The 14,691-nt window shown below is 61.5% G+C and overlaps 1 protein-coding gene across 1 annotated transcript in view; it reads right to left on the minus strand.

Moving 5' to 3' along the window:
- Positions 1 to 510: 510 nt before the first annotated feature.
- The window catches only part of CFAP74 (cilia and flagella associated protein 74), a 46,539-nt gene continuing 32,358 nt past the window's right edge, over positions 511 to 14,691 (minus strand). The window contains 17 exon segments of the mRNA XM_036281426.1: positions 511 to 824; positions 827 to 982; positions 1,158 to 1,296; positions 1,462 to 1,607; positions 1,753 to 1,885; positions 2,088 to 2,242; positions 2,946 to 3,075; positions 3,660 to 3,815; positions 4,020 to 4,139; positions 4,251 to 4,306; positions 4,424 to 4,533; positions 4,711 to 4,845; positions 5,477 to 5,616; positions 6,287 to 6,391; positions 7,371 to 7,647; positions 13,042 to 13,175; positions 14,069 to 14,242. Of these exon segments, the coding sequence (XP_036137319.1) occupies positions 511 to 824; positions 827 to 982; positions 1,158 to 1,296; positions 1,462 to 1,607; positions 1,753 to 1,885; positions 2,088 to 2,242; positions 2,946 to 3,075; positions 3,660 to 3,815; positions 4,020 to 4,139; positions 4,251 to 4,306; positions 4,424 to 4,533; positions 4,711 to 4,845; positions 5,477 to 5,616; positions 6,287 to 6,391; positions 7,371 to 7,647; positions 13,042 to 13,175; positions 14,069 to 14,242 (2,580 nt within the window).

Consider the following 14,691-nt stretch of genomic DNA (forward strand, 5'->3'; position numbering starts at 1 on the left):
CTCCTCAGAAGGCAAGGGCTGGGGTGTAGCCACCATCTGGAGATCCCAGAGCATCTCATGGGCCTGGGTTGGGTGGGGGCTTCTACATTGAAGGGTCAGTTGTGCCGGAAGGCTGAGTCTGCACTTAGTTCAGAAAAGGGGACTGGAACTCATGTGCTGGCCTCACCATGGGCCCTGGATGGGTGTGTCCCCCACATTTGCCCATTCCTTGCTTGGGGTCATCTGGGATTCTGGAGCTCAGGAGGAGCACGGAGGGCTAAGCACCCCACCCCTACCCTGGGCTTTGGAGTCCCCTGCTCCCATCTCCCTCCTGCTGGGCCTTTCTGGGTCTGGGCCAGTCTGACCTCCAGCCCTGCACCCTGCCCTGCTGCCAGCTGTGCCCCAGTGCCCCAGGCACCACCCTCCAAGAGGCCCCTCTGAGTCTCCCAGGCAGAGCTCACTGTTTCTCGGGCTGATTTGTCTGGTGGGGCCGGGGGTTCCACCCAAGGCTGTCACCACCTCTCACTCTGCTTACTTGAGTGACTCGCTGTCGCCCACACGACACGCTTGCATGTGGGGAGCATGGTTTATTGACAGGTCTTCCTCCCACTGCGCAGGTGCTGCTGTGGCTGGGGGCTGAGGGGCTTGGGCAGGGGCAGGCTTGGGCAGGACCGGCTCAACTGCTGGTTCTGAGTGTGGGGTGCAGGGCTGCAGGAAGCAGCCGTGCTGTGCGGCTGGGTGCCCGACCATGTGGTCAAGTAGAGGACTGCCCCATCGAACCTGCCCAGCAGGGGATGCCCCGGTCCCAGGCCCACGGGAGGTGTGGTCTGGCCCACAGACTGGAGAGGGCTTCGAGGGTGGACAGGATGGTCTAGGGTGCTCTGCAGAGACTCCTGTGACTTCAGGGGCTGGTCAGCACCTGGGCTACAAAGAAAACCTTGTAGGTCTCCTTCACATCCCCCTTGAGCTGCAGCAGGGCAGACGCCATGAGTGGCTGGTCCGGCTGGAATGAGAGTGGGAGGAGGGAGACCCTCAGCCAGCTGAGCTGCTGTCCTGCTGCCGCACTGCCCACCGCACCTGCCCAGGGCCCACACAGCAGCCCCTCCCTGCATGGGGCAGGGTGCCATCCTGCCCAGCCTTGGGCTCTTGCAGGGCTCCCTGGCCACAGTCCGAAGCACCTACATCAAAGTCAGCGGGCGGCATCCATGAGATGCTGATGGTCTTGGTCTGGCCACGGTCCACAAGGCCCTTGGAGGGCTCTATGGTGAAGCCCTTGTGCTGCAAGGACGCGATGCTGTCCAGGCTGAACTCGGCAGGCTGTGGGCATTGGAGCTGCTGGCGACTGGCCAAGCTCAGCTCGGGGACTGGGACTGGGGCGGCAGTGGGACTGGGGAGAGGGTGCCCAGTCCACCCGCCCTCTCAGCCCTGAGCAGCAGGCTGCCCACCCACCCCTATCGAGGGCTGGGGCAGTGCTGTGGTCACCTTCTTTGGGGACAGCTGGGTGCTCCGGATGCAGCCCACCTGCAGCTCGCGGGTGGCAGGTGGGGCCTGGGTGTCAGTGTCCAGCTGAATGTAGTCTAGGGTCACCAGAATGGGCTTCAGCTCCTCAGCTTCTGGCGATGGAGGGTCTGGTTGGGGGCTGGTGGGGGTGTGCAGCCACTGAGGGAGTTAGGAATAGAGGGGGAGCTGGTCCCAAGGAAGGGGACCTTCCTTCTTCAGCATGGCCTCTCTGCTGGCTGAGGAGGGGGCGGGAGGGACCCTCAGAGGGCTCACCCTCTCTGCGCTCCAGGTCCCAGGCAAGGATCGCTGTCAGAGACTCCACAGGCACATCCAGGGGGTCTCCACCCTCCACGAACATCATGTGCTCCCGGGCCGCGCCCTTCAGGAGGATCTGCTGGGAGACTTTCTGCGGCAAGGAGCACCCAGCCTCATTCTGTGGCCCTGCTGGAGCTCCCAAAGCAGCAGGACCGGGGTGTGGCCACTGGGACCAGGCCGCTGGCCTCTCCCCCTGCGGGCCGGCACTGGGCTTGGAGCCCCCAGGCATGGACCCGGGCCTCCAGGGACACGCGCCAGGGAGGAGGGGCAGGGCCGGGCTCACACAGGCGCACCTTCTCGAAGAGGAGGACCTGCAGCAGGTCGGAGTAGTACAGGCTCTCGTGGTCCGGGCTGAAGGTCACGGTGAAGTCCTGCGCCGCGCCGGGGTCCATGACGCCCTCCACTGGGACCACACTGAACACGCTCTGGCCGTTGTAGTTCTGTGTGCCTGCAGGGGTGCGCCGCGGTCCCTTGCCTTCTGCCGCCAGACCACTCCCCGGGCCCCGCCCTCCAGGACCCCGCCCCTCCACGGACCCCGCCCGATCCCGAGACCCACCCCTCCCCGGGCCCCGCCCCACCCCGGGGCCCACCCCTCCCCGGGCTCCGCCCTATACCGAGGCCCACCCCTCCCCGGGCCCCGCCCTATACCGAGGCCCACCCCTCACCGGGCCCCGCCCAACCTGGGCTCCGCCCCTCATGGGGCACACCCCTCTCCGGGCCCCTCCCCACTCCACGGCCCGCCCCTCCCGGACCCCGCCCCACCCTGGGCCCCACCCATCCGCCCCCCCCCCCCCGCCCCGCGCCACCCCGGGCCCACCCCTCTCTGGGCCCCGCCCCATCCCGAGGCCCACCCCTCCCCGGGCTCCGCCCCACTACACAGCCCGCCCCTCCCGGGCCCCGCCCCACCCTGGGCCCCCCCCTTCTCCCCCCCCCCCGCCCGCACCACCCGGGCCCACCCCTCACCGGGCTCCGCCCCACCCCGGGGCCCGCCCCTCCCGGACCCCGCCCCACCCTGGGCCCCCCCCTTCTCGCCCGCCCCCCCCCCGCCCGCACCACCCCGGGCCCACCCCTCACCGGGCTCCGCCCCACCCCGGGGCCCACCCCTCCCTGGCCCCGCCCCACCCCCGGCCGCCCCACCTCTCCCTGCTTACCCACGACTTCTGTCCTCTGGGTCCCCGAGCGGAGGAACTGCGGCAGCTCCTGCTGGTCCCGGTGCCGGGTGCTGGAGAGGCTGTCCAGCCGCAGGGAGAACTTGATGGGCAGCGAGGACTTGTTCTGCAGCTGCAGGGCCCGTCAGTTAGCTAACCGCGGCGGGGGCTGCTGCCGCGTCTGGCGGGCTCTGCTCCCCTCTTCCAGGCCGGGGTACCCACCCTGAGCTGCCTTGCCTCAAGGGGCAGCTGCTGGTGGCCTCCGACCTCCAGAGCCCCTCTTCCGCCAGGCCGGCCTTCAGCTGAACCAGCTACTGGCCGTTCTCTTCCTCCCTCCACCCCTCCTCTGGAGCAGCCCCTCGCAGTAAACCACTGCCGACCCTCCTCCTCCTCCGGCTCTGCTGCCGGGCCCACCGGAGCAGGTGGGGACGCAAGCGCCGTACAGGAGGCTGGACTCCGAGGCCAGTGTGGCCCTCAGGTGCAGGGCCTGCCGCCCCACTGGCAGCCCACAGGGCAGTGTGAACTCAGTGCCAGTCTGTAAACTGCCCGCCCACGCAGCACCTGTGCTGAGCCCCCTCAACCCAGATGGGGCTGCCTTGCAAAGACCTGAGGCGGGAGCACCCGGGGGGCCTGCACCTCCATGGCCCCTGATCCAGGCAGGCCGGACTCCCCCAGGGCGAACCCCCTCCCCCTCCCGGGCCCTGTAGTGTGCCCCACCCTGAAGCTGGAGGACACGGACTCTCTGGCGATCACGTAGCCCATGTTGAGGACGTCCCCTTCGATGGAGCATGTGATCATGGACGCCACACCGGTGCCCACGAGGGTCAGGGACAGTGTGCCTCTCTTGGTGATGATGTCCAGTGTCTCCTGGGCCTACAGATACCACGTCCCTTAGCACGGGGCAGACATCTGTCCCAGGCACGCGGGAGCTCCGTCTTGGGAGCAGCGGCGGAGGGCCCAGGAGGACTGGCTGGTCCCAGGGCCCAGTGGGTTAGCCGCAGGCCTGGGCACAGGGTGGGCGGGCAGCAGGTGGGCAGGAGTATGGAGAGTGGGGTGTGGGGTGGGCCTGGGACTCACCAGGACGCTCTCACAGGGAGAGAAGGACAGCACCAGGGTCTGGGCCTCACCCGCAGACAACTTGCTGATGGGGTTCATTAGGACAAAGGGGCCATTGGGGTTCAACACAGAGAAGTCCAGCTGAGGGCCCAGTGTCAAGGAGGGCTGGGGAGGGCTGGGCTGCAGCCCCTCGCCTGGCCCCCGCTCCCATCCCTGCCAGCCCACCCTCCTGCTGGGGATGGACAAGGATACAGACAGATCCTCGGAGGAGATGTTCTGGATGGAGACCTTCTTTATGCCTCTGTGTCCTGAAATGGGTTGGGTCACAGCCTCAGGCCTGAGTGGGCATGGGAGCCCAAGTGGTCACTGGGGGTTTGGGTTCCTGTGGGTGTATGTGTGGGGGGCTGGGCCCCACCAGGACTCACCTACAGCCACATCACCGAAGTTGGAGGTGGTCTTGCCTCTGTCAGATGTCACTATGATGGACGGTGCTACCGATGGACACCACAGCTCCAGGTACAGAGTGTTGTGGGGACTGGTGGGGGGCAGGGCGTGCTGACACACTGTGCCCCTGTCCCCCCAGCCTGACCCCTAGCCCTGGCCCCCACCCACGCTCGCCACTGTGCCCTCACCCTTGGGACCTGGATCTGGGTTGGTAGCAGAGAAGGGACAGTGACTTTTTGGCAGACACCCCCCCGCCAGAGCACTGCACCTGAAGCTCAGGGGCTCTGTCCCCCTCCTGTCTTGGATGTCACCACTGGCGACGACACAGGGGATCACAAACTTGTCAAACTTCCCCTGGAAAGATTTGATCAGGGTGGCCCGGGCAACCTGGTATTCGTCCAAACTGGAACAAAGTGGGTAGACTGCACCTGTGCCCTCACCCCCACGCCCCCCACACGCCCCCAGGCCCTGCCCCACCCTCCACCAGCGGGTCCGCAGGGCTGCACGCTCATCCGGGCTGGACCATGGGGACCATGGGGGCTGTCCCACTGTTGTCTGACCAGCTGACTTCCCACTCTTCCCTGACTCCTGTGGGGGCTCCCCCACTCCAGGGTCCTGGTCAGGCACCCAACCAGAGAGCTGTGTTCCTGGATCCACAGGTGAGGGTCCAGGGCTGGCAGGTGACTCAGGCCACTGGAGCTCTCTGGGGCTCACTTTGCACCCTGGCAGGCTGGGCTGCTGCGCTGGGAATGTGGGCGTCAAAGCAGCAGCATCCTCCCAGCCTGCAGAGGGAGGCTGTCCACAGGGACACCACGGGGGCCTGGGCTGGGCACAGGCCCAGGAAGGGTGAGCCTGGAGGCCCGAGGCAGCCTGGATCCCGCTGTCTCTGAAGTCAGCCCAGCCCTAGACTTTCAGTCAAGTGGCTCAAAGCATCTGTCTAGGCAGTCTGTGGGGGGGGTCTCCCTGGGGGCCAGGGCAGCCCGTTGGAGGGGCCTGGAGGGGAGCAGAGGGGGGCAGCCTTCTCTTGAGCCCACCTGATCGTGACATCCGGCTTCTGCAGCCTTGGGGTGTGGGAGGTGGAGGACCGGAACATTCTGTCTCTGGTCTGCACCCGCAGTACCGACAGTGACAGTCTCCGTGGTTCCCGCCTGAAGGCAGGTGCCTCCCTGCGGGGCTATGAAGTAAGAGGCCGGCTGTGGGGCTACCCCGGGGGCTCTGCTCGGCTGGGTAGGCCCCACAGTCAAGGCTGTCCAGTACTTGCATCCCAGGGGCTGGAGCAATGAAGACAAGCGAGGGTCCAGAGGGAAATGGGGCCCCGCGCAGACCCCGTGGGCCCGTGCGCCAACCCCAGGGCCCGCCTTCCCCAACAGGGACACTGAGCACAAAGAAGGCAGTGTGGGCCAGAGGGGTCTGGACACGCGTGCTCATGGTGAAAACAGACACTGGGGAAGTGCACGGCAGTCCCTCCGCGTCCTGGGCAGGCAGCCCTGACCCGCACAGGTTTACCCCGGCTGGGACTGTCCTTCTCTCAAGTTCACATCCTCAGACCCTTGGCGGCTCCCCTCCTGGCTGTCCCGGCTCTGTTGCTGGCTTACCTGCTCTCCTTATAACCAGACTCTGGAAGAGGAGGCCCCCTGCTCCCTCACCCCGTCTGGGGGTGCTTTCCAGGAGGAGGGAGGGGCCTCCAGAGGAAAAGCTGTAACCTCTTAAAACGACAAATGTCTGCCTTCCTGGCAGGGGGTCTGCCGGGGCCTCGGGGGAGGACTGTTCTGGGTTTGTAGAAAGCCGGCTGCCCCTCCTGCGCCCTCCCGTGCCCCCACACCCCTCTCAGCGTCCCCACTCACCGGCTTGGTCTCCTCGACTTTGTCTTTAGTCAGGGCCTGGAGGGCTTGCTGGCGGATCTGCTCGGCGGGCAGTGAGGGCTGGAAGGCCACCTGGACCAGGCATCGCTGTGGAGAGACCGCGGCAGAGATGCCTGCCCTCAGCACCCACTGCCTCCAGCTCCTCGGCCCCTCGAGGGCCTGCTGGTACTCTTTTTGGGGATTTCGGTTTAGCATGCCTCTTCCAGGAAGGCCTCCCCGAGCACCCCCTCCTGGAAGCTGGGGTGAGCTGCTGAGCGTGATTACCAGGCTCACCCTGCCCCGTGGGTGGGGTCCTGTGATGGAGGCCAGGCTGGCCCAGGACCGGTTCACTGTGCACTGCACGAGGGAGAAGAGAACTTCGTTCTCAATCGTTGAGATTCAGGGGTGAGTTCCTGCACCCTGACCTGCTCCACGACCGTGGGCTCCCAGTGTCCACTATAGCAAGGTGCTCAGTGCATGTCAGGTGGGGTGTGTGGCGTGTGGGGGATGTGAGAGAGGGACGGCGAGAGGAAGAGACGGAGGGGGAGAGAGACAGGAACGGGGAGGGGACACAAGTGCAGCTGTAATAACCCCTTTGGGCACCATTACTTAAGCAGTATTTGCAAAATTTAATGAAATACGCTTTAAAGAGTCCTACTTACTGAAACCCGGCGGTCCCCACCCCCAGCTGCAGGTCCCCTCTCAGTCCTCTCAACGGCAGGCAGGCGCACAGTGGCTGCCACCCCTAACTTTCAAGGTCAGGAACTGAGCTCAAAGAAGCTGCGATCCCCTGGGGGGACGGGCGGGCTCTTTCTGCTCTACTGGGAAAAGACTAGTAGGGAAAACGGTGGATCAACCCAGGCAGACGCGCTGTGCTCCTGGGGCCCAGGCCTCTGAGCCCACTTGCCCTGCCTGAGGTCCGAGGACTGTGCCCCTCCAGAAGGCTCCCCTGCCCGAGCCCAGCCAGGCGCCTGCAGGGACAGTGTGTGGCTCCCCTGCCTGGGGCTGGGCCGCTGCAGGTCAGCTGCTGTGGTCAAGGGGGAGGAGCCAGTCTGTGGGGCCATCCCCCCCATGGGGCCCCACTCACCTTTCCTGGCAGCACTGTCCCCACCGAGGGCGAGATGGTGATGGGCGAGTCTGGGGGCAGCAGGAACTCGAAAGACGTGGGCCCCACGGGGCAGATTTCCCCTGAACCGATGCGGGGCACGGAGTGTGTCATCGAGTTCGTGCTCAGGTGAGAGTTGACGACGTACAGGGTGGCCACAGACGTGTCGTACAGGGAAGTGGCCGCAAACTTGATCTGGTAGTGGGACAGCTCCAGGGGCGGGTGGACACCCACAGCCCGGCAGGTCATCTTGAAGCACCTGAAGTGACCAGGAGGGGCAGGTTCAGCCAGGGGCACCTGGCTGCAGCGCACGGGGTCCCTCCGAGGCCTGGCCAGGTGCCTCTGAGTGGAGACAAGGCAGCCCCCCGAGTGTGGAGTGACTCACTCAAGGGGTGCCCAGGACAACGTCAGTTGTCATAGGTTTCGTTCACTAGTCTGTTAATTTTAATGAATTTTGAACCAACTATGTGTCTCTCTGCACACACACACACACACACACGCACGCACACAGACAGATTTATCATTCCCCTTATTTACGCCTTCATTGGTCGATTCCTGTGTGTGCCCTGAATGGGGTTCAAACCCGTAACCTTGGCGTATTGGGACGATGCTCTAACCAACTGAGCTACCCAGCCAGGGCTCTGCACACTTTTTTGTTGTTGTTGTTAATCTTCACCTGAGGATATTTTTCCATTAATTTTTAGATAGAGTGGAAGGGAGGGAGACAGGGAGACAGAGAGAGAGAAACATCGATGTGAGACAGATGCATCGAGCAGCTGCCTCCCCCATGACCCTGACCAGGGCTGGGGATTGGACCTGCAAACCAGGTACGTGCCCTTGACGGAGAATCGAACACGCAACCCTTCGGTTGGTGGGCCGACACTGTAACCGCTGAGCCAAACCAGCCAGGGCTCTGTGCACTTTTTAAGTGGACAGTTAAACTTTCAATCACCAGGTCAAACAGTTGCTAAGGAGGTAATGTCTGGCTTATTTTGTTAAACATTTATTAACATCTAAAAAAACAAAATGGTCTGGCTGGTGTGGCTCAGTGGTTGAGCACTGACCTGTGCATGCAGAGGTCGCCAGTTCAATTCCCAGTCAGGACACATGCCCGGGTTGTGGGCCTGATCCCCAACGGGGCGCATGCAGGAGGCGGCCAATCAATGTTCTCTCTCATCGATGTTTCTCTCTCTCCCTCTCACTTTCTCTCTCTCTCAAATCAATAAAGGGAAAAAAATAAACAAAACAAAATGAATAAAGTGCTCTAGGTACAAGCACAGAGGTGTGTACAGTCAGTTCCTTCGACCAGAGGGGCAGCGGTGTTCCAACTACCGGGAGCGGACACTCCACGCCCCTCTGCGCTCCTGGCCCCACAGCACTGTCCGCGGGACTTCATCCTGACTGCACAGCGTCTGGCGCCCTGTCCTACTTGTCTGTGGCGAGAGCGTGTTCACACGTCGCGATACTTCGAAGTAGGCATTTATGTCCTGTGACCCCAGGCTCGCGAGCACCGAGGTTCTCGTGCGCACTCAGCTGACCGAGAAGCACAGGGGAGAGTGGGCACCACTGCCTGAGCGCCATGTCCTGCAGGAAGGCAGCTGGAGCTGCCGTCTCCCAGTTGGTTCAGGTCCTGTGGCCTCTTGGCCTGGGCTTCATTTTTAGGCGGGAACAGGGATGCTCCCCAGTGTCACTCAACCCTGTGAACTTCTTTATTTTCATTTTTAACCCTCACCCAAGGATATTTTTCTATTTATCTTCAGATAGAGTGGGAGGGAGGAAGGGAGGGAGGGAGACAGAAACACTGATGTGAGAGAGACACACCAACTGGTTGCCTCCTGCATGACCCCAACCAGGGCCGGGGACGAACCGCAGCGAGGCACGTGCCCTTGGCTGGAATCGAACCCGAGACTCTGGTCCACAGGCCGACGCTCTGTGAGCCGCCACAGCCAGGCTGACTTCTGCCTTCATACGCCCCAAACTCACGGGCAGCACGTCTCCCAACGTTATTCCGGACGGTCCCCCTCTGGCACCTCACTCAGGCCCCCCGTCGTTTGTGGCTGGGAGAGAACCGAAGCCCCTGCCTGCCCCTCAGGGGTCAGGGGTCGCATCAGGCACCCGGCTGTCTCCCTGTGACCAGGAGGCAGTGGGTTTAATGCACGACCATGAGAAAGGGCAGGATGACCGTTCCCTGTCACCCAACACAGGCTGCCAATGCACGTCTGCTGATTGCGTACCAGCACCCCTCCAGCCTGGTCCTTCTGTTCACGTAGGCGGCTGGTGGTGGTGCTCAGCTCGGGAGTGTGCCCGGCTGGCCCTGAGCCCCGCCCTGAACATTCCCCAATTCCCAGCATCCACCACCCCTCACCCCCGGCTGCACCATGATGGCAGAGAGGTTTTCCTTCTCTTTCTGTCCTTTGGAAGATTACTGCAAGATTGGGATTATTTACTGATTCTTTTTTGTTAATCCTCACTCGAGGACATTTTTTCCCCATTGGTTTTTAGAGAGAGTGGAAGTGATGGGGGGGGGGAGCAACATCGATGTGAGAGAGACACATCCACTGCTTTCCTCCTGCATGAGCCGTGAAGTGGGAATCGAACCCAAGGCAGACGCTCTAGCCACTGAGCACCCTGGCCAGGGCTGTGGCTTCTCTCTCTCTCTATGACTGGTCTTGCTAGGAGTAATGACTTTACTAATTTTTACAGAAAGAGACTTTTAGTTTTGTTGTTTTACTGTTGAATATCTGATTTCCGTTCCACTGATTTCTACTCATTGTTATGTCTTCTACTTTCGTTTTTTTTAGAGAGGAAGGGAGAGGAAGAGAGAGAAACATAGATTGGCCGCCTCCTGCATGCCCCCCACTGGGGGTTGGGCCCCCAACCTGGGCAAGGGCCCTGATGGGGAACTGAACCAGTGACCTCTTGGTGCAGGGTGGATGCTCAACCACTGAGCCACGCCGGCCAGGCTCCTCCTACTTTCTTTGGGTTTCATTTGCTATAACATTTCCCTAATTCTTGAAAAGAGAGGGCAGATGGTTGATTTTGCCTGGCCAGTGTGGCTCAGTGGACGGAGCATGGGCCCGGGGGCCCAGGTGGATGGGTCAGGGCAGGTGCCCAGGTTACAGACCCGATGATGCCCCGTCGGGACGTGCAGGAGGCAGCCGATCCATGTTTCTCTCTCTCTCCCTTCCTCTCTTTAAAAAAATCAGTAAAAACATCTTTAGAAGAAAACAGATGGCTGTTTTTCAGACTGGCCTCTTCAAGCGCCAAGCGACGCGAAGGCAAAAGGTGGATCGGGCGGAGCATACCGCCGCCAACCGCCAACCGGGTGGCCCGGTGTCAGCGCGGTCCGACCTGCCAGACCCGCTTCCCCGCACTTCGCGCCCGCGCCCTGCAGAGGGCGCGCTGGAGCCGCCGAGCGAGAAAAGGGCCGCGAACAGCCGCCCAAAGCTCAGCACTGACTGCACAGGGGACGAGCCAAGGACAGGTCAAGGTCGAACAGGTCGCCGGCGGAGTCTTCAGAGGAAAGAGAACCGAGCAGGGCGGGTCGCGGGGTCCCGCGGGCACTTGGACGACTTGAGCACGGCGGAGCCAGGAAGAATCGCGAAGGAGCAGCGCAGAGGTGGAGACTCCAGGAGGAGGAGCTGGGACGCAGGGACACAGCAGGTCCTTCTCCACCACAGAGAGGCCACGGGGGATGGAGGGGCCGCTGGGGAAGACGCAGCCGAGACCCATCGCATTCGTAACAGGAGGCCCCAGGGGAGGAAACCAAAGCAAACATTAAGGACAAAAATTCAAGGAAATGTTCCTGAAATAAATTTTAAAAAAATATCTGAGCCCGGCCGGTGTGGCTCCGTGGATGGAGCGTCAGCCCGTGGACGGAGAGGCCGTGGTTCCATTCCCGGTCAGGACTCCCCTGCCCATGGACTGTTTCTCTCTCTCCCCGTTCCTCAAAAACACGTTGCCCTGGCTGGTTTGGGCTCAGCGGTGAGAGTCAGCCTTCGGACCAATGAGTCGTGGGTTCGATTCCGGCCAAGGGCACGGGCCTCGGTTGGGGTTTGTCCTCAGCCCTGGTTGGGTGGTGCAGGAGGCAGCCAGTTGATGTGTCCCTCTCACGTCGATGTTCCTCTCTCTCCCTCTCATTCTCTCTCCCTCCCTCCCTCCCTCCCTATCTGGTGATAAATAGAAAAATATCCTCGGGTGAGGATTAAAAAACAACATATTAAAAAAAAAAAGATTTGAAACACATGGCACACCTGGTGAAATCAACCCAGAGCCAACACCAAAATGTGTTTTTTTTTTATCCTCACCCGAGAACATCTTTTTTTGATATTTTGTTCAGATAGAGTGGGAGGGAGAGAGAGAGAGAAAAACATCGATGTGAAAGGGACACATTGAGTGGCTGCCACCCACACAACCCAACCAGGGCCGGGGACAAACTGCAACCAAGGTACATGCCCTTAGCGGGAACCGAACCCAGGTCTCTCCAGACCGCAGGCCGACACTCTAACTGCTGAGCCAAACCGGCCATGGCCAAAATGTGTCCTTATACAATGATTGGATTATGAGCAAGAGGAGACAGGCCCCTCGAGAGGCACCAGGGAGAAGCTCGGCTGGCACGGATGTGCTTCCTTCTGCGAGAGGGGCAGCTGACATGTCCGTGATTAAGACGCTGGAGGGAAGAAAAGGTCTGGTTTCGGCTGAGCAGAGACTTGAGTCTGAGGGCTGCAGGCATAGTGTCACCAGTGTGTGAGAGGTGAGGGTGTGACCTCGGTCACAGTCCCGGAGAAGTGACTTCTCAGCAGCGACACCTGTGAATTGGAAGCCAAGCGAAAGGACTTCCCGCGGTATCTCGCACCTTACACCAGAATGAATCGAGGGAAACGCTGCCCCAGGCCTGGCCAGAGGAGGGGCTGGTCTGTGGGATGAGGGCCCAGCCTGACCCCGTCAGTGCTGTTCAGGGCCCTGGCAAGACCCAACAGCAACCAGGCTAGAGCTCTGTGGGACAGGACAGAGAGGAAGGGGAGAGGGGCGGGAGTGGTCGGGCAGCAGGGCTCAAAGGGGAGGTGTCCCAACAAGGGACTAGATGCCCACACGGGGACGCTCCAGAGCAGTCCTCACCCGGCTGACAACCCCACAGCTGGTCCCTGACCCCAGACTGCCCTCTGCATCCTGCTCCATCCCCCTCTCCAGCTGTGGGGAAGGGGGCTCCAGGAGGCTGCGAGTGGGGTCCTCCCACAAGCACGCTCAAACACACACGTGCACACTCATGTTCACTCACACATGCACACCACACACTTATACACATGCACTCACATGCACACACACTCATACACATGTCCACTCACACACGTCTACACATGCATACTCACATGAACTCACACACGTGCATGCTCAATGCATGCATGCACTCACATTGTTCACAATGCTCTCATCACACGTACTCACTCATATGCTCGCACATGCACACCCTCACTTGCTCTCTCACACAGGTTCAAGCTGGCCCCGCCTGCAAGGCCTCTGGGTCCCAGGCATCTGTACCGGGTCTGAGGAGCCGGCAGCCAGCATGGTGCTCAGCCTGTGGTCAGCCTGGCCAGCCAGTGGCCGCTGTCCTGCACCAGGCAGCGGGCCCCTGCCCCTCCCCCACCGCTCTCACCGGTTGATCTCCGACTTGCAGACGAGCTCGAAGGTGTATTCCTTGGCTTTGGTGGGCTGAAAGATCAGGTCGAGTTCCAGGGTCTCCAGTGGCAGGATCGTCCCAAACCCATCGTTGGGCTGGATGTCCACAAACTGTACGTGGAAAACCACCCCCGCCAAAGAGAAAACACGGTGATCTGCTGGGTACTGCACGGACACATGTGATGGGTGGGGCAGACTTTGGTGTGCATGGAGGTGTATATGTTAGTGTGTGAGCATGTCTATGCATTTGAGCACGTGTATGTGAGTGTGCATGTAAGTGTGCATGTGTGTCTGCATGCATGTGAGTGTACGCGTGTCTGTGTGTCCATATGCATGTCTGTGTGCATGTGAGTGCATGCCTGTGTGTGAGTTGTGTCCGTGTGTGTCCGTGTGCACGTGAGTGCATGCCTGTGTGTCCGTGTGTGTGTCTGTGTGTGTGCATGTGAGTGCATGCCTGTGTCTGTGTGTGTCCGTGTGTGTGAGTGTCTCTGTGTGCATGTGAGTGCATGCCTGTGTCTGTGAGTGTGTCCATGTGTGTCTGTGTGTGTGTGCATGTGAGTGCATGCCTGTGTCTGTGAGTGTGTCCGTGTGCGTGAGCATCTGTGAGTGTGTGTATTATGAGTGGATGGCGGGGTCTGCAGAGAAACACGTCCCGGGGAGTGACGGGCAGCCAGGTCAAGGCTTGGTCTTGGCTCCCGCAGGGCCAGGCTGGCATGAATTCTGGCAGGAGGGCAAGGCAGAGGAGTCTGGAGTCCCGCAGGTGCAGTGGGCCGGAGAGAAGGAGAGAGAGGAGAGGGGCAGAGAAAGGCAGGGTGACCGCATGGGGCAGCAGGGACGAAGAGAGGAACAAGCAGAGAGAGCCAGGCAGAGGTGTCTGGAGATGGGCGTGGAGTGTGGGGAGGGGGAGGCTGCCTGGCCCTGGGACAGCGGCCACCCTGACCTGTGCCCAGAGCTTCCTAACTCAGTCTCCCGCCCCCACGCCCCTCCCTGCCCATATGAAGCACCTTGGGGAGCCCGACGAACCCAAACTCCTGGGGCAGGAGGGAGAGGTTGGAGAGGCTGACTGGGGTCCTGATAGCCTCGTAGATGGTGCAGTAGCCGAAGTCCACCTCTGAGGGGTTGAGTTCCAAGTCTGAGGTGGTGACTATGGCATGGACGGTGAACTCCACCGGTCTGGTCTGAAGTGCAAAAGGTGAGCGCATTTCTGGTCACATATTTGGTTTTTGCAAATATTTCCAAAAAAAAGAAAGGCAGGGGCATCCCTGAACTTGGAAGGACACAGAAGCAGCTGTCACCACGAGGCGCCACAGGGGAGGCCAGGGAGTGTGAGCACACGTGTGTGCACGTGCCCATGTACTGAGGGTGTGCACAGCCCGTGCACTGTGGTCTGAGTGTGAGGGCAGACTGGGCGCATGGTGTGAGCAGGTGTGTCTGTGAGTGTGTGGCACACTGTGCCTGGGAGCTGGGGACAGGCCTGGTGGCCCTGGACAGGGCTCGGAAGCCCTCTGACCCGCGATGCTCCTCCCTTCGTGTCCACTGTGCAGGGGCTGCTGGGGCACGTGGCACGTGTGTAGGCCAGGTGATTGGAAACACGCCAGGGGCCTTGCTGGAGTGCAGAGCCCAGCTC

This window comes from Molossus molossus, unplaced genomic scaffold (genome assembly GCF_014108415.1).
Source record: "Molossus molossus isolate mMolMol1 unplaced genomic scaffold, mMolMol1.p scaffold_m16_p_35, whole genome shotgun sequence".
NCBI classification, from domain to species: domain Eukaryota; kingdom Metazoa; phylum Chordata; class Mammalia; order Chiroptera; family Molossidae; genus Molossus; species Molossus molossus.